General features: G+C 41.0%; 1 protein-coding gene across 4 annotated transcripts in view; it reads right to left on the reverse strand.

Moving 5' to 3' along the window:
- Window positions 1–591: 591 nt before the first annotated feature.
- OTULIN (OTU deubiquitinase with linear linkage specificity) overlaps window positions 592–27,413 on the reverse strand; it is a 50,913-nt gene continuing 24,091 nt past the window's right edge. For all 4 annotated transcript variants that reach the window (XM_077810775.1, XM_077810779.1, XM_077810776.1 and 1 more), the window contains 6 exons: window positions 19,287–19,363; window positions 18,209–18,303; window positions 15,259–15,402; window positions 8,463–8,588; window positions 5,970–6,239; window positions 592–3,628 (listed from right to left, as the gene is read on the reverse strand). In XM_077810775.1, coding sequence (XP_077666901.1) covers window positions 3,434–3,628; window positions 5,970–6,239; window positions 8,463–8,588; window positions 15,259–15,402; window positions 18,209–18,303; window positions 19,287–19,363 — 907 coding nt within the window. In that variant the 3' untranslated portion in view covers window positions 592–3,433. The remainder of the gene's footprint in view (window positions 3,629–5,969; window positions 6,240–8,462; window positions 8,589–15,258; window positions 15,403–18,208; window positions 18,304–19,286; window positions 19,364–27,413) is intronic.

Consider the following 27,413-nt stretch of genomic DNA (forward strand, 5'->3'; position numbering starts at 1 on the left):
GTATTTTCCACTGCATGCATCCAATGAAGTGGGTTTTAGCCCACGAAAGCTTATGCCCAAATAAATTTGCTAGTCTCTAAGGTGCTATAATTTTTCAGTTACACATAACACAAGACAGGCAACAAGTAGTTAGAGGGGAGAAATGCACAGACTATGTGGGAACAACAAAAATCAGACACCTGACTGCAAAGTTCTCATCTCTACCACCTAGGTGGTCCAATACTACAGTAATGGGAGTCATGTAAGTACCTAGCTAGGTAACTGGATAACGAGCTAAGGTATCTGCTATATCTTCCAACTCATTCCAGTTTCAGTGTTTTGACTGTTGCCACCTATGGGCCCAACCCTGCAATCTTCACTCAGAGCAGCTGTTGCTGTCATAGGTAAGCGCTCACTGAAGAATACTCAAGGGCACAAGAGTAACTGGATCACACCACCACTCTCCTTCTCCATCCACTATCTCAGTTTCTTCATTTGTTGTCTCCATTGAGGTGGCATCCACCACACTTGTTCAGCTAAGTATAGGAGAAAATATAAGGGTCTGAAAGCAAATTGTCCACTCTGGAGCACCAGATAAAGGAAACACTGCAGTCAATATTAAAATTTAATATATTTGAAATAGATGTTTAGTTGAACATATGTATACAATGTAGCTGAAAACAGAGTTTTTTGCATTAAAATATTTTCATGAGTGTAACATGCAAGGCCGTTTCTATTCTCTGAATATCCTGAAGTGTCCTGTTCCCACTGATGTCAGTCGTAGTTTTGCCACTGACCTCTACAGAAGCAAATTCCAAGTTTTTAGCAGTATTCAGGCTTCCACCATATTCTATGGATAACAATTATGCAAGTCTTTTGGGCTTGATGCCACAACCCTCACTTGCACATGTTGCCCTACAAGCACCAGGACTGCTCACATAAGTAAGGACTGCAAGTCTGCACCCTAAATATACCTGCACATTGCACAACTCAAAAAAACCCATGGATTTTTTAAAGTGTTTTGTTTAGGCTCATACATTTTAGTCTCAAGTACAATAACCCTTCTTAAAAGCAAAAAGACACCAACGTTCAAGATAGAAAATTAATCAGAAAAAACTGCTTATGTACTATTTTTCCATTAAAGTCCAGGTGAAGTGAAACAACTAATGTAAACTTTTAATTTGTAAGTGTCTTCTCCTTTTCCTTTGCTATCGGTAACATCTCTGGCAATTTCTTGGTTATTCACATGCCACTAGTAAGTTGACAGAAACTGCAACGAGCCTTAAACCCTGCATTTGATCTCAACATATTCTTTATCACAACGTTTGTTATGCTCTGCCCTTGCAGCTTCCAGGAACCTTTAACACAAAACATCATGCTAATAATTTTCCATAGGGTAGATATAACAAAAAGATAGAGCCATTACTTATTGTTAGGGTGTGAGATCTAAGTGTGGTCAATACATACTGTATGCTCTAGTAAGCACACTACACTCAGAATATCCAGAAGCCTGCAAATACTACATGGAAAAAACACAGTAACTACTTCAGACACTAGTTAAGAACTAGGGGTCAAATTCTGCCTCCCTTTATGCAGGTGAAAAATCAGGAATAACTGACAGCAGAAGTTGGCCCTCACCATTTAAAATGAAAAAACTTAAATCCCATGTAAATTGAGGAATTATCATCAGGCTGTTTTCAAAAAGCAGTTGTTATGGACTAAATATGCAAGAGAAGTTTAGAAGATAGTTCAAACGGAACAGCACAATCCAATTTTCCATATTGCTGTGTTTTTTAGTATACCTTTAAATAAAATGACCCTAACAGGTCCAATCCTATTGGACAAAAAGTGCGTCGTAGAAGAGGACAGACACTCAACTACCACTGTCTGGTTTGCATGCCATTTAAAGTCATTTTTACTCCTATTCTGATTATTTGCATGCCACATTTCAGATTTAAACCAATTCATATGGCTACGATAGAAAATCCTGAAACTATGACCACATTGCAGAGCACTGCTGCATTACTATTCCAATTTATTTTTTCAGAACACTTGTGAAAGGTGCCAGATTGAAAGCCCTGAAGAATTGCTGGCCCACAGGAAAACCAGAGGCAGCAGTAGGGCTAGATTCACATTGCATGCTCATTTGGCTCAACCCCAGCCAGGTTTCTAGTGCAATCTCCAGATCCATTCAAATCCTTAGCCTCTCCACTGAGACTTCCCATAAATATGCCAATTATGAGAACAGCTTTTGTGATATGGGCATGTGTTCACTAGGAACTGGATTGACACTAGTTTATTTCACATACTCTCCCAAAATGCCATCACATGTTAATGGCTTTCAGACAATACACAGCTGAGGAGGATCTAAACTGCTGACCTCCAGGCAAACTACTCTGTAACCCAAATCAAGTCTCTTTGCCATGCCCTTTCAGGGGAAAATTATTATTTTTTTCCATCATACCTACTCCCTAGTTTACACATTTTATATTCTATTATACATAATCCATTTAAGAGATTTGTTCCAGAGAGTACCATGAAAATTCATTTACACCAAGCAACAGAGACCAACTTTATTTTCTAGTCAGGTATTCTTTAAAGGGAGGTTGTGTGTGGGGTTTACAGACCCCACACAAAGGCTAAGGGAGTGAAGGAGAGGTACAGGGCCCATCGGGCCCCGCCTCTCAGCAGCTTCAGAACATGCTCCAAAAGGAGGGCCTGCTTAAAAGGGGACTCTGACAGTCAAGCAGGAGAAGAGTGAAGGAGAGGCGGTCTGCATGGAGGGAGCCAGTTTGCAGCTTCTGGGACAGAGCAAACCACAGGAGAAGGGTTTCGACTGTGGGTAAGACCTAACTGGGAGGCTGGGGGCTTGACCCTTTTCCCTCCCCTGCTCCCTGACAAGGGAGAATATCTGGACACTGAGAAGTGAGCTACCCGTTTGCTATCTGAACTGCTGAGACTTATGGGGAAACTCTCTGCTGGGAGGGGGCAGAGTGCTGCAATCATCCTCCAAAATAAAGAGAGAGAACGGGGATGTAGGAAGTGGCTCAGAGGAAACTGGTCTGGGTTTTATCAGCAAGAGACGCTCCTCTCCCCTTTCCCTTGGGTTGGGATCTGGTGGAGAGGGAGGACCCAGGTCTCTCTACCTTCTCCCCACCAGGGAATGACAGACCCTAACTCAGCCACCATGCCCATGGACCATCCAAGCAAGGCCATCTCAGGACTTTGGGGACTGCTGAGTCATGGCATGCCCACTAGGCCTGCTAGCCCCAAGTCAGCCCACTACAAAGATCCTATTTGGAATTTCAGTTCAATCCTTTGAAACTCGAGATCCAAAGTACTGTAGGTTTCACCGTGTAAATCTCATCATGACTTTATTTCAAAATAGTGTTGGAAATTTAACATCCAGGTGAGACTTGGATATCAAATTTATAAATCTGCCAAAATCTCTTGTTTACAAACTAGTCTCTTCACACATTCTGACTGGAATATTATAATGTCTGTCATCTTCAGTTATAAGAGTCACCACAGGCCAGTCCTCCTCTGGGTCATTGGGATAAAGTGTGATGAATTCATCAGTGCTGTATTTATACAATCGATAAACTCTGATGGTGTACTGCAGAGCATATGCAAGAAGAAACATTTCCACCTAGGTTGAAAGAAAAAAAATCAATTAGAATGTAATGCATAATACTAATGTGTATTTTTCCAGGCACGTTATTCTGTACAAGAGGACCCTTAAAATGGAGAATGAAGCTCAGATACTGAGATTCCCTTGCATGAGGAAATTCGCTGAAATCCCATCCTCAGGGTGCAAATACACAACCATTTCACACTGTGTACTCATTACACAGTATAGCCCAAATTTTTAATCTCAAGTGCTTAAGGCAGTGAAGTAGTTTGTTCAAATGTTTGAAAATCAAGACACTTCATTTCAAAATGAAAGCTATGTGCTCAAGGCTTTTGAAAGAAATAATGCCACTTATTTCAGTGCTTAAGGTACTTAGCTTTAAGCATTCCTGATAGAAAATTGTGGACCTATACCTGTATCATTTCCTGAACAGAGGCTACCAACCACTGAATGCTCCTTTACTCCACTGAGACAGACAGGAGTCAGTCCAAGTGCACTAGATGTTCAGAATTCAGTCTAAGACACGTAACTACAATGGGGTCAGATAGATTTGACTCCCCTTGGACAAAGCCTGAAGACTTACATTTAAAAAACAAACTGTTCAAAGCACTTTGATATACATTTGCTTTAGTATAACTAAAGCAGCACTTAATACCTGCTATAATTTTTTAAACTTACACGTAAGAACTGTAAGACAGTGAGGGGGAACCTCTGCTTGATGCTGCTCGTGCTGTAGAAGTTGGATTATTTCAGGACTTTAGTTTCTAGTGCTACACATGTTAAAAGCAGTAACACTCTCTTTATAAAAGAAACAGAATTTTAAAAAATGAGAATGCATATGCACTCAGAATCCATGTCCCTACTCGTCTTTAGATAGTTTAATGTCCCTCAAAGGAGGGAAACGAGGACACGACTGCAGAAATAGCTGGAATAGAGTTGAATTGTGCCTTTAAGGCACAGCGGTAAAAGCTAAGGCATGGTACTTCCCCAGGAAGAACATGAGCGTTGCACCACCACCACACTTGAAGGTACGGCGGGCATCCACTCACATCTGCACCCAGCCAATTCTTCCAGTTGAAGCAAGGCTGATGGTAATGTGTGTATGCATGCAGGTTAGGACCATTGCCCCCGCCCCATTTCGTAGAGACTAGCACTGTCAGCAGCATTAGCCTCTGTAGTCCTTGTGCTCAGCAAGTACAAGAACCTTATTAGGCCTGTTGCCTGCATGGATGTGAGGTAGCAAGGAAGGGTTTCCCCCAGTCCTTCCCACCTGTCTTGTGAACTCATACAGGGCCAGGCATAACCTGTTCTAGTCATAACTTATCAGAACAGTCTCATTGATCTCAATAGGATGAGTCATTGAGTAAAGTTCAACTCCATGTGAGTAAGGGTGACGAAGCTGGACCCCAAGAAAAGCCAACAAGTTAAAGGCAGGTGATAACCGACTTTACTTGAAAAAGGTAGAACTAAGCACCTAGTCAATGAGAGTTTAGTACAAAAACTTAAATGGGAACAGGATCCGGCCCTTAGCTATTCTTGATTAACAAATGCACAGTTGAGCACTGCACTTAGGATTTTTATCCTGCAACTACACTTCTGAGGGTAGTTACACTGATTTAAGGAATCTGGTCTTTTGAGATCAGGCTCCCTGATGGTTTTTTAAATATTTGTACTACCTTTCACACCAATATCTTCATTAACCAGTTTGTGCTCTATACATTAAGTCATGGTTCACTTAGGTAGCTGCAATTCCTCAAGGATGAATTATGCCGTTTTTCAGGTAATCAAGACCAGTAAAAATGTTTATCAGTCAGACAATGGATTTATTATGCAGTTCTTGTTTCATATATGTTTGCCTTATGTAATTAATTCAGTACTGCTAGCTTTTCATATATTACGATTATATTTTATGTATTTTATATATACACTCACACACCCCTTTATTTTGACATTTAAATAACATTTTAAATAATTAAGAGTAGTGGCCTTTTCTGAATAATCGTTCAAGACATTAATCTAATTCTTCATTTACTTTACTAAAAAACCTATATGTAAAAAAAATGAGCAAAATTTCTTCTCCAGGAGTTATATGCTCCAGAAAACAGGGGTTTACAATTACAAGCACAGACCCTTAACTAGACCACCATTAACGAGTATGGCTATTATTCCATTTACTGAGCAGCTACCCTTTTACAAGCATCAAACCACATCAAACTTAAAGCTGCTACAGCTCTGCTGATTTCCCAAAGCATTTCAGAAAGTGTTTTCGTGCTGATTAGTTCTGCTTCTACCACAACATGAAAGTCCTAGACACTAGAAAACTGCCCGTATACTAGAATGCATAAATAGCTCTCCTTACTTGCTCAAGGCCTCCAGTGTGACCTATTTGATTCAAGTGATTATTCATTAGCTGACTAGGGTTGCTGGATGTATCCCGGGCAAACAGTAGCCATGAGAACACTGGTACTTTCTTTCCTTTTTTATCATCGTCATATAATTCGATAGCTGTGTTCAGCATCAAAAATTTCACAGCTTCATAGAGACTGTACTCCTCCTCTTCATTTGTAAACAATTCGTCACAAGCTGTTTGTCTCTCTGTGGGACTTTTCATTTCACTCATACTCTCCCACTATAAAAGAAAACAGGATCATCAAGGTAAGTGACAGCATATCATTCATAATTGCAAAAGGAAAGAAGGACTTTTTCAAGTGTAGATTGCCACATTTTCAGCACAGCTACTTTGAATTAAATGTATAAAGGGCTCTCATACACTTTTTTTTTTTTACTTAAAAAAAATAAAATCCATTTATTTTAAATCCTCCCATAGCTGTAGCTGCTGCCTTTTTCCTGTAGCAACAAGTATCTGATGAGGCCGAGATCAACAGAAAGAAAAGGAAAGGGGAAAAAGTAATGGGGTGGAGAGACAGATTCTGACAGAAGAGAGGCAGTAACCTTTTCATTGGCTGTAACAGTACCTATAATTTTCATATTCTCCCTGCATCTCAAATACCTACAGTGCTTTAGCTATTTAGCTCCTACTGCATATAACCAAACATTAGAATTTGACGTAGTAAATCTGTGCCTATTTAAAATGTTTAAAATAAAATTGTAAACATATGCACACAAAAGACATGAATAATGGAACCAATAAAACAAACATTCTACTAAGCCAGGGGTTCTCAAATTGTGGGTCGGGACCCTAAAGTGGGTTGCTACCCCATTTTAATGGGGTCGCCAGGGCTGGCTTAGATTTGCTGGGGCTTGGTGACGAAGATGAAGCCTGAGCCCTGCCGTCTGGTGACAAAGGTGAAGCCCAAGGGCTTCAGCCCTGGGCAGTAGGACTCAGGTTACATGCCCCTTGCCTGGAGTGGAAGCCCCTGGGCTTCGGTCCCCCAACCCAGGACAGTGGCACTTGGGCTTTGGGCCCCCCAACCCGGGGCAGCAAACTCAGGCTTCAGTCCCCACTCCTAGGGTCATGTAGTAATTTTTGTTGTCAGAAGGGTGTCACGGTGCAATGAAGTTTGGCTACCGTTGATTCCATGCTGTAATAAGAAAACAAATCAAATGCTAATCTATAAAGAGTACAACATTTGGGAAATGTTAGATAACAAATGATAAATGCTGTAACAGCTATATGTACATACATAAACATACACAAACGATAAGGGGAGTAAAGGATCATTTTGCTGTGTAAAGATTCAGTCATTCTATCACTGCTTGCAGCCATCCACCACCCCACTAAGAGCATTTGTCCAATAGGGAACACACCTCTGCTCTCACTAAGGATGTATGGTAAACATGAACCAAAATAGTGAGAGTGAACCTAGAACTATGTATTTCTAGTAATAAAATTTTATGTTGACAACAGACTAGTCTATGGATCAGCTAATTCAAGAAGGGAAAAGAAAGTTCCCACAAATTAGGAAACATAAGAAGATTCATTAAAATGTCACACTGTAGTGGTGAAGTATAGTTCCTCACACCCTTCTGGTATCTTATATTTATATAGCACCTTTCATCCCTAAGGCTTCTAAAAACACTTTACATGGCACTACATAAATGCAGGAAATCCCTTCACCCCTGGGACTGGGAACAGCAGCTAGGTGGCATGCCAGTAGATCGCCCAACAGCAATAGTGAGGGGGTAGATGGAGGTCTGTCCTAGCACTCTGGTCCAATATTTTCCAACTCCTTAGAAACAAGGGATTTTTCATGCCCATGAAGACTAGAAATGTCCTCCGTTTGTAAGGTCTCATCCAGAAAGCACACAGCTCTTCCCCAGATGAGCACTCTTCCTTGGAACGCAATTATCTACCTAAGTAGGGTGAAAGGCTGAATCACCCTCACAGGAGTGTTACACTACCAAGTAGTGCCATATAATATGAATTGTGGCACTAGGTCAGTGCAACACTTACTGTGTTGCAGTCATCCAACCCACAGTCTCAAGCTGCTTCCTTCATTATGTGTGTGTTATGTTAATCATAACATGAAGGTTTTATCAGTTCCATAACTGTATGGCAGGAATATCCTGGCAAAACTGCTCCGGGAATAGGTTAAAGGCTTCCCACTTTTCTTGTGCCTTTAGGCAAAGAAATACTATCCCTTAACATGGAAGTGGTGAAATCTAAGATTTAAATATTAACTTAATACTAAAGAATTCTAAATTCCATTTTCTATTCTTAGAAGTTTTCTGTGGCCTTTAATTAGTGTCATAAATTCTAGATATGTTAAGTAATTAGTTACCCTTCCTAGAATAATAATTTTATTCTGTTAGGATTTAGGTTGAATTGGTGGAGAGCTAAACATACTTATTTGTAACTCACTAAGGAAAGTGAACATATAATTTATCCAACCTTCTTCCTTAGAAGTATTAAGTAGTCTTTAATTTCGTCACTTAGTTCTCCCATCTTCCTGCCCAGTTTCTGTCTTAGCTGCCACTGTTTGATCCAATCGTATCTGCTCAGCAGCTTTTCTGGAAGCTACAAAGTTGAGAAAGAAAAACGAGCAACTTATTAAGTCAAATCTTGGAAGTAAAATTGTCAAATTGTGGTATTTTCCTGAAGATATTGCTACATATTGCTGCTTACAATGGTACCCTCTTATATTCTTCAAAAAAGCGGTCGTGTACAAAAAGTATACGCCACCATTTTTTGCCCCTTTTTTAAAAAAGAACGAGCTTGTTGCATCTCTTGTTGGACAATAGATGGAATTAAATCAGCAGCTGGGAGATTAGCCCGTTATCAGGCCACGAGCCAGCCACAGATCCTTTCCAATGGCACAAATTTAATTAAAGCTCAGGTGAATGGTAACAGTCACCAACTGCTGGTGGTTTGAGGGACTGTGTGAAATTAATATTGGTTCAGTTCCACATTAAAAATATATATATACACACACACACCCCCCCCCAGACCAGCCAAGGACTGAATGGCGGATGAGGACTCTGCTAGTGGCGTAACACCCACCACTAAAAACAGACCACTTAGGCCACCTAAATAAAGCTAAGGTAAGGCCAAGGGTTCCCCCCCATATTATGAATACTTTGTAGTCTTCAATATTCTTGAAGGAAGGCAAAAAGTTTTAGAAAATTGCAATACTGTAATTAACTCTTGCCTTCTATTTACCCTTTTATTTTGGCCTACATGCCCAACCTGCACTTAAGGGGTTTCTTAAAACCTTATAATCAGCTTATAATCAGCACAGCTTATGCTCACGCTGAAGGACAGTCAAAGATCTGCACCAATCGTGAACTGTCAAATACTAATGAGCTGAAATAATATAGTATTCAAAATTTGGTCCTAAATCAGTTTTAAAGTGGCTTGAGAAAATAGTCTGAAGAAATACATATTCAACCCAAAGTGTCTAGTGTAACTGAACTCTAGAAGCAGTTAACATATGATCAAAGAAAGGCAGACTTGGTTTAAGATTTTCCTTGAAAGAAAAGAAAGGGATAACTTAGGAGATGCTAGCATCCACATCTGCATAGATCCTGATTTCTTAAAAATGTAAATTTTACCGTAACAGCATAGAAGGATGATCTACTCACCTTGTAGTTACTTGAGTTCTTCAATATGTGCATGGACACCAGGGAGCTCCCATAGGGTCAAAAGAAGAACCCAAGGGGCTGTGCAGATCCAGAGGGACAGCTGGTGCACAGACAATCCAGGAAGTTTTTGGAGAGTGTTGGGGACAACTTCCTGGTGCTAGTGCTGGAGGAACCAAGTAGGGGCCGTGCTCCTCTTGTTCTGCTGCTCACAAACAAGGAAGAATTGCTAGGGGAAGTAGAAGTGGCTGGCAACCTGGGTAGCAGTGACCATGAGATGGTTTGAGTTCAAGATCCTGACAAAAGGAAGGAAGGAGAGCACCACAATACAGACCCTGGACTTCAGAAAATCAGACTGACTCCCTCAGGGAACTCATGGGCAGGATCCCCCGAGAGGCTAACATGAGCAGAAAAGGAGTCCAGGAGAGCTGGCTGTATTTTAAAGAAGCCTTGTTGAAGGCGCAGGAACAAACCATCCAGATGTGCAGAAATAGCAGCAAATATGGCAGGCGACCACCTTGGCTTAACAGAGAAATCTTTGGTGAGCTTAAACAAAAAGGAAGCTTACAAGAAGTGGAAACTTGGACAGATGACTAGGGAGGAGTATAAGAATATTGCTAGAGCATGCAGGGGTGTAATCAGGAAGGCCAAGGCACGACTGGAGTTGCAGCTAGTAAGGGATGTGAAGGGTAACAAGAAGGGTTTCTACAGGTATGTTAGCAACAGAAGGTGGTCAGGGAAAGTGTGAGACCCTCACTGAATGGGGGAGGCAACCTAGTGACAGATGTGGAAAAAGCTGAAGTAATCAATGCTTTTTTTGCCTCTGTCTTCACAGAGGAGGTCAGCTCCCAGACTGTTGCACTGGGCAGCCCAGTATGGCAAGGCGGTGAGCAGCCCTCAGTGGTGAAAGAACAGGTTAAGGACTATTTAGAGAAATTGGACATGCACAATTCCATGGGGCCGGATGCAATGCATCCGAAAGTGCAGATGGAGTTGGTTGATGTGATTGCAAACCATTGGCCATTATCTCTGAAAGTTCTTGGCAATCAGGGGAGGTCAGGGACAACTGGAAAAATACAAATAGTGCCCATCTTTAAAAAAAAGGGAAGAAGGAGAATACAGAGAACAGACCGGTCAGTCTTAACTCAGTTCCTGGAAAAATCATGGAGCAGGTCCTCAAGGAATCCATTTTGAAGCACTTGGAGGAGAGGAAGGAGATCAGGAACAGTCAACATGGATTCACCAAGGGCAAGTCATGCCTGACCAACCCGATTGCCTTCTATGATGAGATAACTGGCTCTGTGGATATAGGAAAAGCGGTGGACTCCTATTCTGATCATTTGCATGCCACATTTCAGATTTAAACAGACATGATAAATCGTATCTAAAGCTTTGCTAAAGTCAAGGTCTCCCACAGTATTCTTGCCAGCAAGTTAAAGTATGGATTGGATGAATGGACCTGTTCAACAGATCAACGGCTCAATGTCTAGTTGGCAGCCGGTATCAAGCGGAGTGCCCCAGGGGTCTGTCCTGGAGCTGGTTTTATTCAACATCTTTATTAATGATCTGGATGATGGGATGGATTGCACCCTCGGCAAGTTCGTGGAAGACACTAAGCTGGAGGATAGGGATAGGGTCCAGAGCAGGGGTGGGCAAACTACGGCCCAGATCCAGCCTGCAAGCTGTTTTAAGCTGGCCCACGAGCTCCAGCACCACGTGGCTCCCGAAAGCTGTGGCATGGTCCCACTCTGGGATGCAGGGTCAGAAGCTGCAGTATGTGGCTCCCGGAAGCAGCTGCATGGCCCCGGGGTGCAGGGTCAGGAGCTGCTCCATGCGTAGGATCCGGAGAAGGGACATGCCCCTGCTTCCGGGAGCTGCTTGATGTAAGTGCCATTTGAAGCCTGCCCCTGAGTTTCTCCCCACGCCCCAACCCCTTGCCCTGTTTCCCCTCCCACTCTCCAAACCCCTCGATCCCAGCACGGAGCACCCTCCTATACCCCAAACTCCTCATCCCCAGGCCCGCACCAACTAGAGCCCTCACCCCAACCCCAATTTTGTGAGCATTCATGGCCTGCCATACAATTTCTATTCCCCGATGTGGCCCTCAGGCCACAAAGTTTGCCTGCCCCAGTCCAGAGTGACCTAGACAAACTGGAGGATTGGGCTAAAAGAACTCTGATGAGGTTCAACAAGGACAAGTGCAGAGTCCTGCAGAAAAGGACCTGGGGATTACAGTGGACGAGAAGCTGGACAGGAGTCAACAGTGTGCCCTTGCTGCCAAGAAGGCTAATGGCACATTGAGCTGCATTAGTAGGAGCATTGCCAGCAGCTCAAGGGAAGTGACTATTCCCCGCTATTCGGTTCTGGTGAGGCCACATCTGGAGTATTGCGTCCCCGTTCTCCCCCCGCACACACACACACACACACACACACACACACTACAGAAGGGATGTGGACAAATTTGAGAGAGTCCAGCAGAGGGCAATGAAAATGATGGCACACATGACTTATGAGGAGAGGCTTAGGGAACTGGGCTTATTTAGTCTGCAGAAGAGAAGAGTGAGGGGGAATTTGATAGCAGCCTTCAACTACCTGAAGCGGGGTTCCAAAGAGGATGGAGCTAATTGTTCTCAGTGGTGGCTGATGACAGAACAAGGAGTAATGGTCTCAAGTTGCAGTGCGAGAGGTCTAGGTTGGATATTAGGAAAAAAACTTTCACAAGGAGGATGGTGAAGCACGGGAATGGGTTACTTCGGGAGGTGGTGGAATCTCCATCCTTAGAGGTTTTTAAGGCCCAGCTTGACAAAGCCCTGGCTGGGATGATTTAGTTGGAGTTGGTCCTGCTTTGAGCAGGACGTTGGACTAGATGATCTCCTGAGATCTCTTCCAGTCCTAATCTTCTATGGATTCTAGAAGATCCTGTCAAAATGCCGGTTTCAAGGATAGCAGTGGCTGGGAAGGGAAAAACGACTGACCCTGTCTACCCTTTGTGTGTCCTCTGATGCTTGCATGGCAGTTTGTACGGTCACTGATGATAAAAGGCAGGGCTAGTCATCTGAACTGCAGCTTATTGGTTTCCTCTTGACTCCAGATGCATAAATACCAAGCAATCGCAGTGGACTCAGGATTCTTTCAACAGTTAGAGAGTGTTATCCATCGTAGCATTGAAGAAAATGATGGTCTCAAATAGAGGGTCCTCCACTGTCAGTTCAGACTCAAGAATTTCGAAAGAGAGCCACGGTAAGTTTCATTATTACAGCAGTCACCAGGGATCTCACTGCCACATCCACTACATCTTGGGCAGTCTGACGTGACAATCTCATTACTAGATTTCCTTTGTCAAACAGGATCCAGATCCAGGGCCCGAAACTGGTCTTTAGTGTCCTAAGGCACCTTATCAGTGAACCCAGACAGCAGGTCATAGATTGCAAAAATCATACTTTACCATCAGAGCTTGTCAATTTGAGACTCAGAATTTCAGAGGCCAAGAAATATACCTTTATCCCAAACAGACCAGGCTTCTCTCTCACATGGGCAGTGGGTTACCCCTAGAAACTATTTTTAAGAAGTCCCTTGTATTGTACTGTTGCTGCAGATGTATATCGGTAGCAGTATTGCTGTCAGAAGTTACAAAACAGCTTTTCAGCAGAAGTACACAGACAGTTATCACATTTGGGAAGTTTTAAAACTGGATTTAAGCAAAGGGATTAAAGCTTTGTCGTCTCAAAAGTAGTAGAGAATTAGGGCACTGAGCCTTTCCATACCAAAACAGTTCTGCGATTAAAATATACGAACTATGACTGTACAATAAAGGAAACAAAATATCCATTTACTACTTACAAGTGCATTTGGCATTACAATAAAAACTCAAGGTAAAGTATAAGTAACATTCAGAACATGTAAGAGTTCCTCAATTGCCCTTTTTAAGGGTACTTTCAACTTGTCTTATTAATGAAGTACCTGAAGCAATCAGAATGTTTCACGATAGCATTGTAATAAGAGCACTGTTCAACTGCCAAATACTTTGGCTTGGCTTGATTTAGAGCATATGATAATTTTGACCAAACTCCGTAGACAATGAAAAACATATCTGTCATGGGTTCTGAACCTTGTGTATTAGACAGAATCTGCACAGCTACTAATAGCAAACCCTTCTTTTTTGAAAAGCGAAATTTACTGCTGGTGAAGCAACAGAATGCAAGTACCAAAAGCTGAAACAGCCTAGTTATCCAGAAAAGTAGTACAGGAACGTTTTTGACATAAGCTTCATCATACTACCAATGCACCTCCAACTTGATGCAGGGAAGAGAACAGAGCTATAGGTGTATGAAGGAGTTACTGAACTCAATATCTTTCCCTTAATACCAAAAGATTAAATTTATTGTTCCTCTTAGAAACCTTAATCTCAAGGTATTTATTCACAAACTGTTGAAGTTGCACTGAAGACTAATTCAATAGAAATCTCAAATATTTAATTGAAATTAAGGCATATTAATTCTTTTGAATATTGTCAAACACAATAAATTCCATATAGTGACTTTTATGTTATATAAAATAAAGGAACCAAGAATAGTAGTTGAGGATGGATGGCCCTGTGGTCAAATAACTGGGCTGTGACTAAGGAGACTTGGGTTCAGTGCCCAGCTCTAAGATCCCTTTATATCTCTCTCTGCTTCAATTTCCCACCCCCATCTTTAAAACTGGATTAATAGTTGTGACAGATATTGCAACTCCATGCAGTATCTGCAGGGACCACTGTATTAAATTGATGAATGGTTTATATGTGAATATGCTACTCTATGGGAGAGGGTTACCACAGCTCCTCTAGGAACTAAAAACAGTGTGCATGTGCGGTGGAAGTGTGATTAAGGCACATCACTGAGACTACAACTCTAGAGATGTACGACTCCCTGGGGAGACTGGTTCAAACTGAGTTTTCCAGAGCCTCAAACAAAGTGACTTTGGTATAAAAAGCTGAGTTTTGAACTGACAGAGTGCCTTCCTTACGATCCAGCAAATGAATCTGAGCTTTTGTCCAAGGGGTCTGCTATCCTGATGAAGGGTTGGAAGGACGTTGTCCTACTAGGCCCATAAGACAGAGGGGCTATTTCTGGTATGTTTATTGATAAGCATGTAGGAACTTTTGTAGGTATTCTGTGACCCAAGAATAAATCTGCCTGCTGAGAAAGAGCTGTGTGGTAACTTGTAAATGCTGGCAGGTCACTGTTCATAGCCCTTGGAGAGAAAGAAAAGCCATGTTGCTGGCCTAGAGGAAGGCTGGCTTGCTGGGGATATCACACATACAGCAGGCAGCTCTGTAGCCTTAAAAAAAACACTATCAGAAGGAAGTAGGACAAGGGTCCCTACCCAGAGACATGTGATGGCTGGAGACCTGAGCCCTGCCTGATCACGCCTGGAATCAATGACAGAAAAGGAATAGAGGTGCAGTTATCTCTGAATAGTACACCTTGATTTCACCAGAATGTTGTGATGATAGCTTCATCAGTGTTTTGCGTTGCTCATGCAATACAGTAATGAGGCCACAACATTGCGCAACAGAGAAAAAGTGTTAGTTCTTACTTATCAGGAGATATAAGTTTGAAGCATACCAACGTTAAGTCCTCATTCTGAAGCCAGTCAGGAAGTTCAGAAGTTTGGCTCAGTGCCTGGAACAACGTTGCTCTGAGAGCACAATAGTTATCACCTCGCACTCTCCTTATAGAGGTAAACTTCTGAGAAACTGCTTCATATCCCTGTATAAGAATACAAAATAAACTGCAATAACCCTATGCATAAAATACATCAAACCCTCATTAGTCCTGACATAATTGCTCAAATTACATGCTCAAATTACAGATCTAGTTAACAGTCAACAGCATTTGGCCCAATATTCCACACAGAAAGCTCAAATGCCTTTATTTGATAAATCTAATAGGAATAGAAGCTATAAAAAAAAAATGCAACGACCCACAGTAGCTGAAGTGAGAAACCAAACCAATCATTAAAAGGAGGAGTTTATTAGAAGGTTCAGGGAATTGCCAAAGTGACTTAAGGAGCACAATTCACAGACTTTCAAGGAGATCTGTGCTCCTGAGTCTCTCAGGCACTTTTGAAAATTCTGCCTATTGTACGTTTTGGACCAAAGGACATTACTAAAGATGCTGGCTGGACCATGTGAAATATCAGCATCAGAACTGGCCCGTTAATTAAAACGTGTAGAATGTTCCTGAATGAGCCGCTTACAACCTGCAGGTGTTCTCCTCACTGCAGAGTTGGGGCTCTCTGGCAGGTAAGTGTGGAGATACGTGCATGGACACGGCTTGAGGCACATTTCTATGTAAATATAGAGGACTCCAGTTTTATAACAGCATTACATTAACAAAATTGTTAATTTTACATGTTGAAAAATTAGATTCTTCAACAATCATACAAAAATTGAGAGCTAATGAACGATAGCAAGCAAATAAAAGATCTTCATTTTCCCCCTCATTTTTTTTTAATCATACTCTTTGTTCAGCTAGCCTCACTCCACCCAAAACCCCCTTTGTTAGCTGCCTCCGCCGCCTCCTCCTCCCCCCCATCCACCAAAGTATAAACTTTTATTGGGGAGGGGTGGATGGGAGGACTGCAAAAGAGAGACTGTATATCTAGTAATGTTCTTGCCAAGACAAAACACACTACATAAGCCAAAAATATGATGCAGGAAGGTTGTCCCACTGGCACAAGACACCCTGCATAACAGTGCTGAGAACTATGGCAATGGGTGCTTTAGAACTATACGCACACTGATTGAAAAGAAAAAACCTTGAATGGCCCTAAGCAGACTTTTTATTTGTTGAAATTGGCAGATACATACAAAAATCATACAATCCTCTGGTAAATGCAGCAGACAGTGTTTTGACACCCAGTTGCACAAGTATGACAAAAAACAGCCTTGCTTTAGTTCAGCTGTTACTAAGCAAAATTGCCATAGAGGTGTGTCTTGTTTACACCGTACCTCACCACACACTTGTTTATTTAATGCCTGCTTCTATTATTGTATATTTATTTAATACTGCGTGGATTTCTGCTCCAGTACCAGAGTTTGTTTTAGGATATGCTTAAGAGAGATCATTTTAATGATAAAAAACATGTTCTTAGAGTTTTTTCGATGAGTACTGCCAGTCACTCTGTTGCAGTGCACGCTACCAATGCACTCACCAGCAGAACAAGGGAAGTTACCCTGAGGCATGATACTTTACAATCAATTCTGCCCTCATTTTCTGTTTTCTTGGTCAGGCCTGAACTGAAGCCCAGCAACACTACACACTTCATTCAAAGGGTCAAATTCTGCTCTCATATCTTGCAGCAAGTTGCAAGAATAGAATCTGGCCTAATGACACTTAAAGCCCACTGCAAAGTAATAAGTACTCATGGTCAATAAAAAGGCTTTTAAAAGTTATTTTAAAAACAGCAAAAACTGCTTAGGACTCCAAACAAACAGAACATTTAGATTTAAGATTTTAAAAATAAATCAAATTTAAAACAAAAGCGCTCTGTTCTTTAAGTTCTTATTCTATTCTCAACTCCACCGACTGAGCATCTTTCAGCAGTTCATTAAGCAACAAGACCAATATTTGTCACGTGTGGTTCATTCTCTTTTATTCTCCCTCCAGCAAAGAAGTGTGTGCATTTGAAGTGTTCTGGTAAGTTTCTCCCCATCTAAAAGACATACATTACTTGTTCATATTGAGAAAGCAAGGCCAAAGAACTAAGACTAAGCTGAAGATCAGTTCCTCCTTTGCTTATGTAAGAGGACCGTAAGTCTAGATTCTGTATTTTCTGTACTACAGTCAATGGCATTTACAGCTAAAGCAAAGTTTTGCCTTTATTTCTCTCATCAGCTCTCAGAGAGGAGATTTATCTTTGAACTTAAGTAAAAAGTCTCTCTCATTTAAAGGGAAAAAATTGTATTTTATAAATCTCCTTGTGTATTCTGTTAATGATTTTGCAAACTATTTAGCAATCAAAACAGATATTCCAAGAACTAGTTAGTTAAAAAAAAAATCAGAAAAAATTATGATTTTTAAATTTTCCCATTCTAGATCTACCTGAAAATAAATAAATAAATAAAAACCCAGCAGTTTTTCAAGAGAATTAAAGGCTCAGGTTAAAGTCTCAAACTTTTCTTTTTCGAAGTTATCATTTCTGGTCATCCACCCAGCCACAGTTGCTTTCAAACTGCAAAGAAAGTGTTGGCAGCCATTTGTTATAGCAGATAGAGGGTTTAAAATTGGTGGGAAGGAGTCATCTCAATGACCTGGTACCACTAACATCTTCATGACAGAGGGTATCAAAGTGCCTTTGTAGAAATAAAACCTTAATAAACGAAGCCTCTCAAAACTCTGTCACCACCCTCACCAGGTAAAGAAATTTAATAATTAAACTATTGTGAACAGCACATAGTTCATACTTGTAAGCCAAATCAACATAAAAGAATCATGCACTGAGTAAGTGTTTCCACAATATGGGCCTATGTTAGCAAAAAGTTACAAAAAACCTTCGGGGGCGGGGTCATACCTTTTTCATACGTTTTGCCACCGCTGTATTGCCTCTCCATTCTTTCTGGCAGTACTCTATGATATCCATTTCAGGTGCAACACTGAGTTTATTTTCTGCCAAGATTGATCACACATAATATACATTAAATTAAGGAGAAGTAAAAAACAGAGCTACACAATGAAGTGGTTGTACTTTATTCATCAATACAAACAAAAATAAAACCAGTGCTAATCAAAGAAATTGGTGTAGCACAGCTCATAGCTAATGATAAAAAAATAGTATCCTCTGTTAGTATCAGAAAAAAAAATGCTCAGGAAAGCTGAGAGAAAGCAAAAATTATGGTGTGATCCAGCAAGGAAGAGACCCCAGCAACTCCCCCTTCTCCTCCCCGCCCCTAGGAAGGGGAAGGGGAAAAAAAAAAAAAAAGCGTGAGAAGAAAAGGGGAGACCAGTAAACTCTCTCCATCCCACAGCAGCCAGACAGAATGAAAGGAGAGCTTCCCTCCCTCCCCTCAAAAAGTAAAGAGACAGAGGTGCAAGAACCCCACCCACATTTATCAAACACTTACTAGCCAAGTATGGTAGGAGAAGTTTATTTCTCCAGGGAGGGCTGAGAAACACAGCCGTTCCTGGAAATCCCACAAACTTCCATTCCAAGTAGTTGGTAGTGGTGTGCTAGCAGTGAAGAACACAGGCCACAGCTCCCAGCTGGGGGAACTTTCATATTGCCTATTAGCTAGTAGCGTTTGATAAATTTTTCAAGCCCTGTTACACATGTACAAGCACAACACACAATAGTCATCCATCATCAACTCTTTCAATTGGGTGTGAGGAAATTTTGAGAGTGAAAGAGAAAAATTACAGGTCCGATCGTAAAAGTCCGATCGTAGCCAAAGTGATTTTCTATTACATAGTTTTCACTGGATGAAAATGTGCCTTGTGTTCAACTGTGAGCAGTAACCGCCATCACATTTACACACAGATACAGTTGAGCACAAGCTCTTTGCGGATGAAGGCAACAAAGCTAGAAGTGTCATTATAACAATAAGCTATTCTACTGTATGTGTGTAATGCCATATACTAAAGTTCAAATGTACCTGAGGAGCCTGTCTCACAAACAGGTAATACTTTTTCTCTCTCTATTTCTTCTGCATCACGGTACATGTCCTCCTCACTGAAATAACATTGATACACACTTCATGTAACACCACAGATCTTGTTGGCATTGACATTTACTCCATTTACCACTGGATGTAGTACTTTAAATCATTCTCAAAAATATTACTAGAAAATTCAACGTTTTAAGATTATCTACATTTATTATGCATTTTTAAAGGAAATAAATTCTTAATTATGTGGTGAATGCTTCTGCTTTCCCCCCGCCCCCAAAAAGAGAGAGATAGATCATTCTCAGTTCCAGGACATCCATGCCAGTAATAGATTACTGCCTCCTGCCCTAACATGTGCTCTGCTGGTGATGTGAACCCCACTGGAGACAGCACAGAATGGTAAAATAAGTCCCCTTTTTATTTTGTAATTATTTTTACAATATTGGCCAACTCTAGCTATGTTTAAAAGGCCTTACTGTTATTTATCGTGTGATACACAAGTACTGTAAAAGATATATAAATTAAAAATACAATACTTACCGTAACCCTATGCATAGGCTCTAACTGGGATTGAATGGCAGTAAAAAGCATGCTAAGGTGTCATACTGAGTAGGAGCCAGTAATCCATGATTGATTTGGATGTCATGAACTTGAAAGACAAAAGCATGTCTTAAATACTGATGTATTGCATATTCCTCTAGCCCTGATTCTGCCAGGCATTCAGCATATAATTACATAATAATCTGACCGTAACACAATCTCAGCCTTACAAAATTTCATGAATATTTACCATCAAGCATGTTATCGACTCATTTGCTCTTTACTAGAACGGAAAAAAATACTTTTACTCACACTTCAAAATCTTAGCACTCCCTCCCTCCCCCCCCGCTTTCCAGGAGGAAGAAAAAAATTTTACAAAACTGCTATGTATTAGTCTCTACTAGCAATTATTCTAGTCTATGCTTCTACGTACTATTAATTAGCATCCAGTACAGTGCCCACAATATGCTTGGTGTTGTTCAAACAGAAACAAAAGTAGTGTCCTGCCCCAAAGAGCTTACACCCTGAAGACAAGACAGACAGCTGAAGGGTAGAGGGAAAAGATAAACAAATGGATTGATGTGGTCAGGTGGTAACTGGATATGTTCTGTTAAAGTTTTAAGAATATGGATGTGTTATTTACAGCCTTAATAACATGGTTATTTATAGCTCTTGATTTCTTTTATTCAAGTCTATGCCCACTTATCTTACAAAAAACTAACTACAATTTCTGAAATTATTTGCAGAAATACCTTCATGGCTTAACTCATTAGTCCTCTCCACACCAGTCTGAACATGCTAACCACAACTGTGCTTAAAAGATCAGGGTTTTAGGACAGTTTCCATGATTATTGTGGGGAGGAATCTTTTTCATCTGAAAACAGTAAAGCTATAAACAGCCTGTTGCATAATTATAAGCTTTGTTTTCAGAAAAACACTGCTCTCCACTAGTCAGAAAAAAAAGTTAGACACAGCTGTGGCCAAACATAGTTGAGGCTAGCAAACTCATCTACAGAGCAGAAGACCTACAACAGTTTCAATTTAGACTTTACTAAGGCTTAAAACTGAATGACTGGAAGTCTGCATAGCTAAATATAATTTCATTTCCAAGTTGACACATCTGTGTTTATGAATTTTATCTGTATTACGTATAAAGAAGGACTCAACCAAGATTCTTCAAGGAGGCTCAAACAACCTTGGAAGACACCAAATGGTTAGCATCACAACATTATCTCAATATTAACTGCTTTTACATAGTCTTATTTAACTATTTATACTCAGAGCCATAAGTCTCCTTCCTGAAGATTCAAGCAATAGCATAAATAGATTATAAATAGACAGAATTGTTCCTCTGTGACAAATCTTGATAAGACTGAGTTGTCTTAAGGGGAAAAGCTGTTAATGACATAAAATAGATCCTCATTAAAGATTATATATTTGAGAGTACACTCTCCACCAGCTGAAATTTAGGAACCTGAAAAACAGATTTCTGTACATGCCAAGATATTATGAAACATTTCTAACAAATATCATAGACAGGCTCCTTTTTTCAGTATACTAGCTCAAAGGTGGTCAGACAGCCTTACTAATTCCACAAGAGTAATCCACAGTTAACAGGCACAATGGCTTTAAATAGTATTTCATCAAACATCTGTAACTAGACATATTAAAGTTTCACAGCACCTTTTGATCTTAGGTGATGACAGCAAAGCTCGAACACATTTTCTGTAAAGTTCTCTTTGGAAACACACTCTATTATAGGGAAGCCTAATATTGACCTATATATGTCGGTTACCAAACTCTTTCCATTATAAGAGAGATACTTGCAAGTTCCCACTCCCCCTCACCACAAGTCTGCCCCAAGGAGAAAACTGAGGCCAGATAAGTCCCATTTCTTCGACCTTGAAAATTCTGTTCATTTCTGTTCAGTGTGGCTGACATATAAACTTTGAGTCACCGTTTTCCTTTTGGAAGGAAGGTATGTTATCATTGAACATAATACATTTTTTTTTAAAACCTTTTTTGTTTAAAAAAAATCTAGTAAATTACATGTAAGAAAACTACACTAAAAGAAGGCTATTTAGGATGCAAAGTTGACCACTTGAAATTCTGACATTTCATAGACTGGCAGAACTGGAAGAGACCTTGAGAGGTCATTTAGTCCAGTCCCCTGCACTCATGGCAGGATTAATTATCTAGACCAGAGGTGGGCAAACTACAGCCTACGGACCACATCCAGCCCACGGGAATGTCCTGCCTGGCCCCTGAGCCCCCGGCCCCTCCCCCATTATTCCCCCTCCCATGCTGCTATGCCACCGTGGGGGCAGCGCAGCTGCGAGCTATTGCTGCTCTGAGTGGCATGGTAAGGGGGTGGCACGCAGACACAGCGGTGACAAGGTTAGGTAGCGGGTCCTGGGGGGCAGTCAGGGGACAGGGAGCGGTTGGATGGGGCGGAGGTTCTGGGGCAGTCAGGGAACAGGGGGTTGGATAGGGCATGGGAGTCCCGGGGGGCCTGTCAGGGGGGCGGGGGTGTGGATAGGTCAGGGCAGTCAGGGTACAGGGAGCAGAGGGGGTTGGATAGGGGGTGGAATCCCAGGGGAGGGGGCAGTCAGGAGACGGGAGGGGACAAAGCCTTCCCTACCCAGCCCTCCATACAGTTTCACACCCCGATGTGGCCCTTGGGCCAAAAAGTTTGCCCACCCCGATCTAGACCATTCTTGACAGGTGCTTGTCTAACCAGTTCTTAAAAATCTCCCATGATGGAGATTCCACAACCTCCCTAGACAATTTATTCCAGTGCTTAACCACACTGACAGTTAGGAAGTTTTTCCTAATGTCCAACCTAAACCTCCCTTGCTGCAATTTAAGCCCATTGCTTCTTGTCCTATCCTCAGAGATTAAAAAAACTATTTTTCTGCCTCTTCCTTTTAAGAACCTTTTACATACTTGAAAACTGTTATGTCCCCTCTCAGTCTTCTCTTTTCCAGACTAAACAAACCCAATTTTTTCAAATCTTTCCTCTTAGGTCATGTTTTCTAGACCTTTAGTCATTTCTGTTGCTCTTCTCTGGACTCTCTCCGATTTGTCAATAGCCTTCCTGAAATGTGGTGCCTAGAACTGGACACGATACTCCAGGTGAGGCCTAATCAGAGCAGAGTAGAGCAGAAGAATTATTTCTTACAACACTTCTTCTAATACATCCCAGAATGATGTTCACCTTTTTTGCAACAGCATTACACTGTTGACTCATTTAGCTTGTGGTCCACTATGACCCCCAGCTCCCTTTCCACAGTACTCCTTCCAAGGCAATCATTTCCCATTTTTTATGTGTGCAGCTGATTGCTCCTTCCTAAGTCGAGTACTTTGCATTTGTCCTTATTGAATTTCATCCCATTTACTTAACACCATTTCTCCAATTTGTCCAGATCATTTTGAATTTTAATCCTATCCTCTAAAGCACTTGGAACCCCTCCCAGCTTGGTACCGTCCGCAAACTTTATAAGTGTACTCTGTATGCGATTATTTAAATCACTGATGAAGATATTGAACAGAACCGGACCCAGAACTGATCCCTGTAGGACCCCACTCGTTATGCCCTTGCAGCATGACTGTAAACCACTGATAACTACGCTCCAAGAATGATTTTCCGACCAGTTTTGCACCCACCTTATAGTAGCTCCATTTAGGTGGGATTTCCCTAGTTTATTGATGACAAGGTCATGTGAGAGTATTAAAAACTTTAGTAAAGTCAAGATATACCACATCTAACGCTTCCCCCCTACACACAAAGCTTGCTACCCTGTCAAAGAAAGCAATCAGGTTGGTTTGACACGATTTGTTTTTGACAAAGCCATGCTGACTGTTACTTATCACCTTATTATCTTCTAGATGTTTGCAAACTGATTGCTTAATTATCTGCACCCGGAAAGAAGTTAAGTTGACTGGTCTGTAATTCCCTGGGTTGTCCTTATTTCCCTTTTTATAGATGGGCACTATATTTGCCCTTTTTCAGTCTTCTGGAATCTCTCCCCTCTTCCATGACTTCTCAAAGATAATTGTTAGTGGCTCAGATATCTCCTTAGTCAGCTCCTTGAGTATTTCATCAGGCCCTGGTGACTTGAAAACATCTAATTTGTCCAAGTAATTTTTAACTTATTCTTTCCCTATTTTAGCCTCTTCTGATCCTACCTCATTTTCACTGGCATTCACTATGCAAGACGTCCAATCACCACCAACCTTCTTGGTGAAAACTGAAACAAGAAAATAATGAAGCACTTCTGCCATTTCCAACCTTTCAATTGCTATGCAACCTTAATTCCGCTTTCCTGTGCGTATACATTAGGATAACTCCTTAGTTACATGATCACATGCTATTTTTTCAATTTAGTGCACAGGATGAATGGAACTCAGGGTTACATGGTGAATGAGATTGTAAGTTCTCTGCCTCATCTGTTGCAGAAGCTCGGAGGTGCGTAGTGAATGAGATAGTGGACTGAAGGAAGAAAAAGGATAGTTTTATGGTTAAGTCCGATGAACACCAGAACTCGTTTGTATCCCTGCTTCCATCAGAGTTTCTATGTGATGCTGAGCAAGTCACTTAAACCGAAGTGTTTCCAGGTAATCGCGCGTTCCAAAATTTCCCAGGTGCCCAATTTTAATCATCCGGGGCCTGATTTGCAGGAGTGCTAAGCACTCACAAACAACCGCAGATGAAGTAAATGGGAGCTGCAGATGTTTAGCATCTCTGTCAGTAAGGCAGTGTGGTCTGGAAAAATGAACAGCGTTTAAGGCCAGAAGAAACCAATGGATCATCTGCCTCCTGCATATCACAAGACACCGACATCACCCTGCATCCATCCACACATTAACTGAAATTAGCCCAAAGTATTACACTCTCAGGAGACTACACTATTGTGCACCACGGGCAAAGAACAGGAGGGACTGAGGTGCACCATAGACCTAAGCACCCCACAAGAGCAGGGAAATGATTAAGTGAAATATACCTAGATGATCTTGGCAGGTGATGGCACCTACACGCTGCAGGAGAAGGTGAAACACCCCCGCCCCCTTTAGGTTTCCCCAATCTGACATAGGGGAAAATTCCATCCCGATTCCACATATGACAATCGGATCCCGAGCATGTGAGCAAGAACTAGCCAGACAGAGAGAATGCTTGGTGCCACCTCAAAGCACTGGTCCACCCCACCCAGTGTCCCATTTCTCCAGCTGTGGCCATCTTTTATCCTTCAAAAGGACCAAAAAAAAAAAAAAAAAAGCCACCCACCCACCCACCATAATACATTGTGGGGTGAGCGGGAGGATCCCTTCCTGACCCCTGCTGGTGGACAGCTGAAACCCTGAAGCATGAGCTTTTAGGAACATGAGACATAAACCAGAAGCGAGCCTCAGGGCTGCTGAGCTCTGTCCCCTACCATTACAACCAACCTTGTCACACAATCGCACTCATAAATTTGTCCTGCTGTCTCAAGTTGTTTTTCCCCACAACTCCTATTGGTGAGAAGTCCCGAGTACTTATCCTGGTTCTGCCACTCATTCATTGTGTGGCCTCAGGCAAATCTCTCAGTGTTTCCATCAGCAAAATGGTGATAACGCTCTGACCTCTCAGTGGAGATCAATTCATTAATGTTTGTGACATACTCTGATATTATGGGAATGAGTGCCCTACAAAAGACCAGGAGGAAATGAATAACTCTGTATTCGCAGCAGACTTTGGATGGTGTTCAGTAAATAGATATGGGATCACTAAGAGTTATAAGAATAAAAATATTGGACAGCTACCTCATTCTCTTACCACTATCCAATCTGTGCACTGAATGAAGCAGAGGGTCCTATGGAAAAAAAATGCACTGGAACACAAGATTTAATGAACTGCCTGTATACAAAAGAACAAGGAAGGTGAACTGAAGTTAAACGAGCAACCTAACTTCTGACACTTCTAAGTTTCCAGTGTTCGACTTAGTCTAAATAACGTTGTTTTTTCCAATAGTTCATTGATTCCAGGGCAAGATAATATCCAGTTCTTTTAGGATATTGCCCCACTTTCTGCTTGCAGGGTGTCAGCAAAATGGCTGTGAGCAGCACTTGCTTTAAAATTTTGAGTGAAAAACACTCTCAAGTTGAGTGTACAAAAAAAGGTTGCACTCACTGCAATTTCTGTGTGTATCTGGGTCAAAGGAAGAGACAGAAATTTCTTCTCAAAACAGGTGCCATTAGAAAACTTGAGAATACAATGGGCATAAAGGAAGATGACCTGAATAGAACAAGAAACCTTAACAGGTTGTAAGTAAAACTTCTACTTTAAATTCAAACAAACATTAATAGTAATTCTTAAATAGTAGCACTTTCATGAAGCAGATTTTGTTCTTTTGGATACCATCTTTCTTCCTGACTTTTTTACAAGATCTTTAAAAGGGGGAGAAAGAGCTGCATGTTGTACACCCAAGGATACATATATCTGGGGTTATTTTTAGGAATCTTAATAGATGAAATAACAGAAGTGCAAAGAGGAGAAATGGTAAGGATGAGACTACCATGAACTAGGGCAGACCAAGAATTTTCAGTGCGACCAGAGAAAGAAAAAATGAACAAAAAAAACAACCAAACCCTCCAAAGGAGGGAGGAACAATGGCCCAATTCTGCTAACAATTATTAATATGACTAGTCTCCATTTACTTCAAACAGGACTACTACACAAAGAAACATTACCAGGACTGAGACCACAGGATTCAAAATACTGTATGAAGCGTCAGGGGGGTGGGTGGAGCTCCTGTTTTATTGCATTTTTACTACAGTTAATTACCATTTTCATTTTACTTTTTTAAAATGAGATCTTATTAAGGGAGGATTATGTAAATCCTTTTTAATGCTGGTGATGATTAAATGTATTATTCATAATACTGATAAGTCCAGATACTCAACTGCATAAATTATATGGAAGCACAAAAGCCTTTATTACACAGCAACAGCTAATTTCAAAAATTAAAATAAATGAAAAAATAGACTTCATGAAGTCTATGAAATCTATCTATGAGAAAACAGAAAATCTATTTATGTGGTGGAAGTTTCAAATACACAAAATTGGAATACTTGTTTAAGGGGATTAATTACTTAAATGGCAAGTTTGTGAAAACATGAAATAAGTAACATTTTCAAGCCCATGGTCATATTTATTCACTTTTCTCAACTAAAATTAAAAGTAACGCTTTTTGATGAGTACCTTAGAAAACACCATGAGGAAATGAATAATTTTGTACTCACTGTTCACATTGGATGGTGTTTAGTAAATAAGGCATGGGTCATAGAATAATGAGGATAAAGCACTTCCTTGCTCTACCATTTTATCAATCTATACTAAGGAAAAGGAGCAGCCACATTTATTTTCTTTTCACTTTCCACTGTTTATAATACCCATTTCAAACATGAACAGGTTCATTTCCCTAAAGATTCCCACAGCCCTCCCCCTTTGAGGACACCTGTTTCTCTTTATGGACCCTTTGCAGCAAATCCTCACTCAGACAAGTAGTCCCCAACTTAATCTTACTTCTCACGCAAGTA

The sequence above is a fragment of the Eretmochelys imbricata genome, chromosome 2, assembly GCF_965152235.1.
Source record: "Eretmochelys imbricata isolate rEreImb1 chromosome 2, rEreImb1.hap1, whole genome shotgun sequence".
Taxonomy (NCBI): Eukaryota; Metazoa; Chordata; order Testudines; family Cheloniidae; genus Eretmochelys; species Eretmochelys imbricata.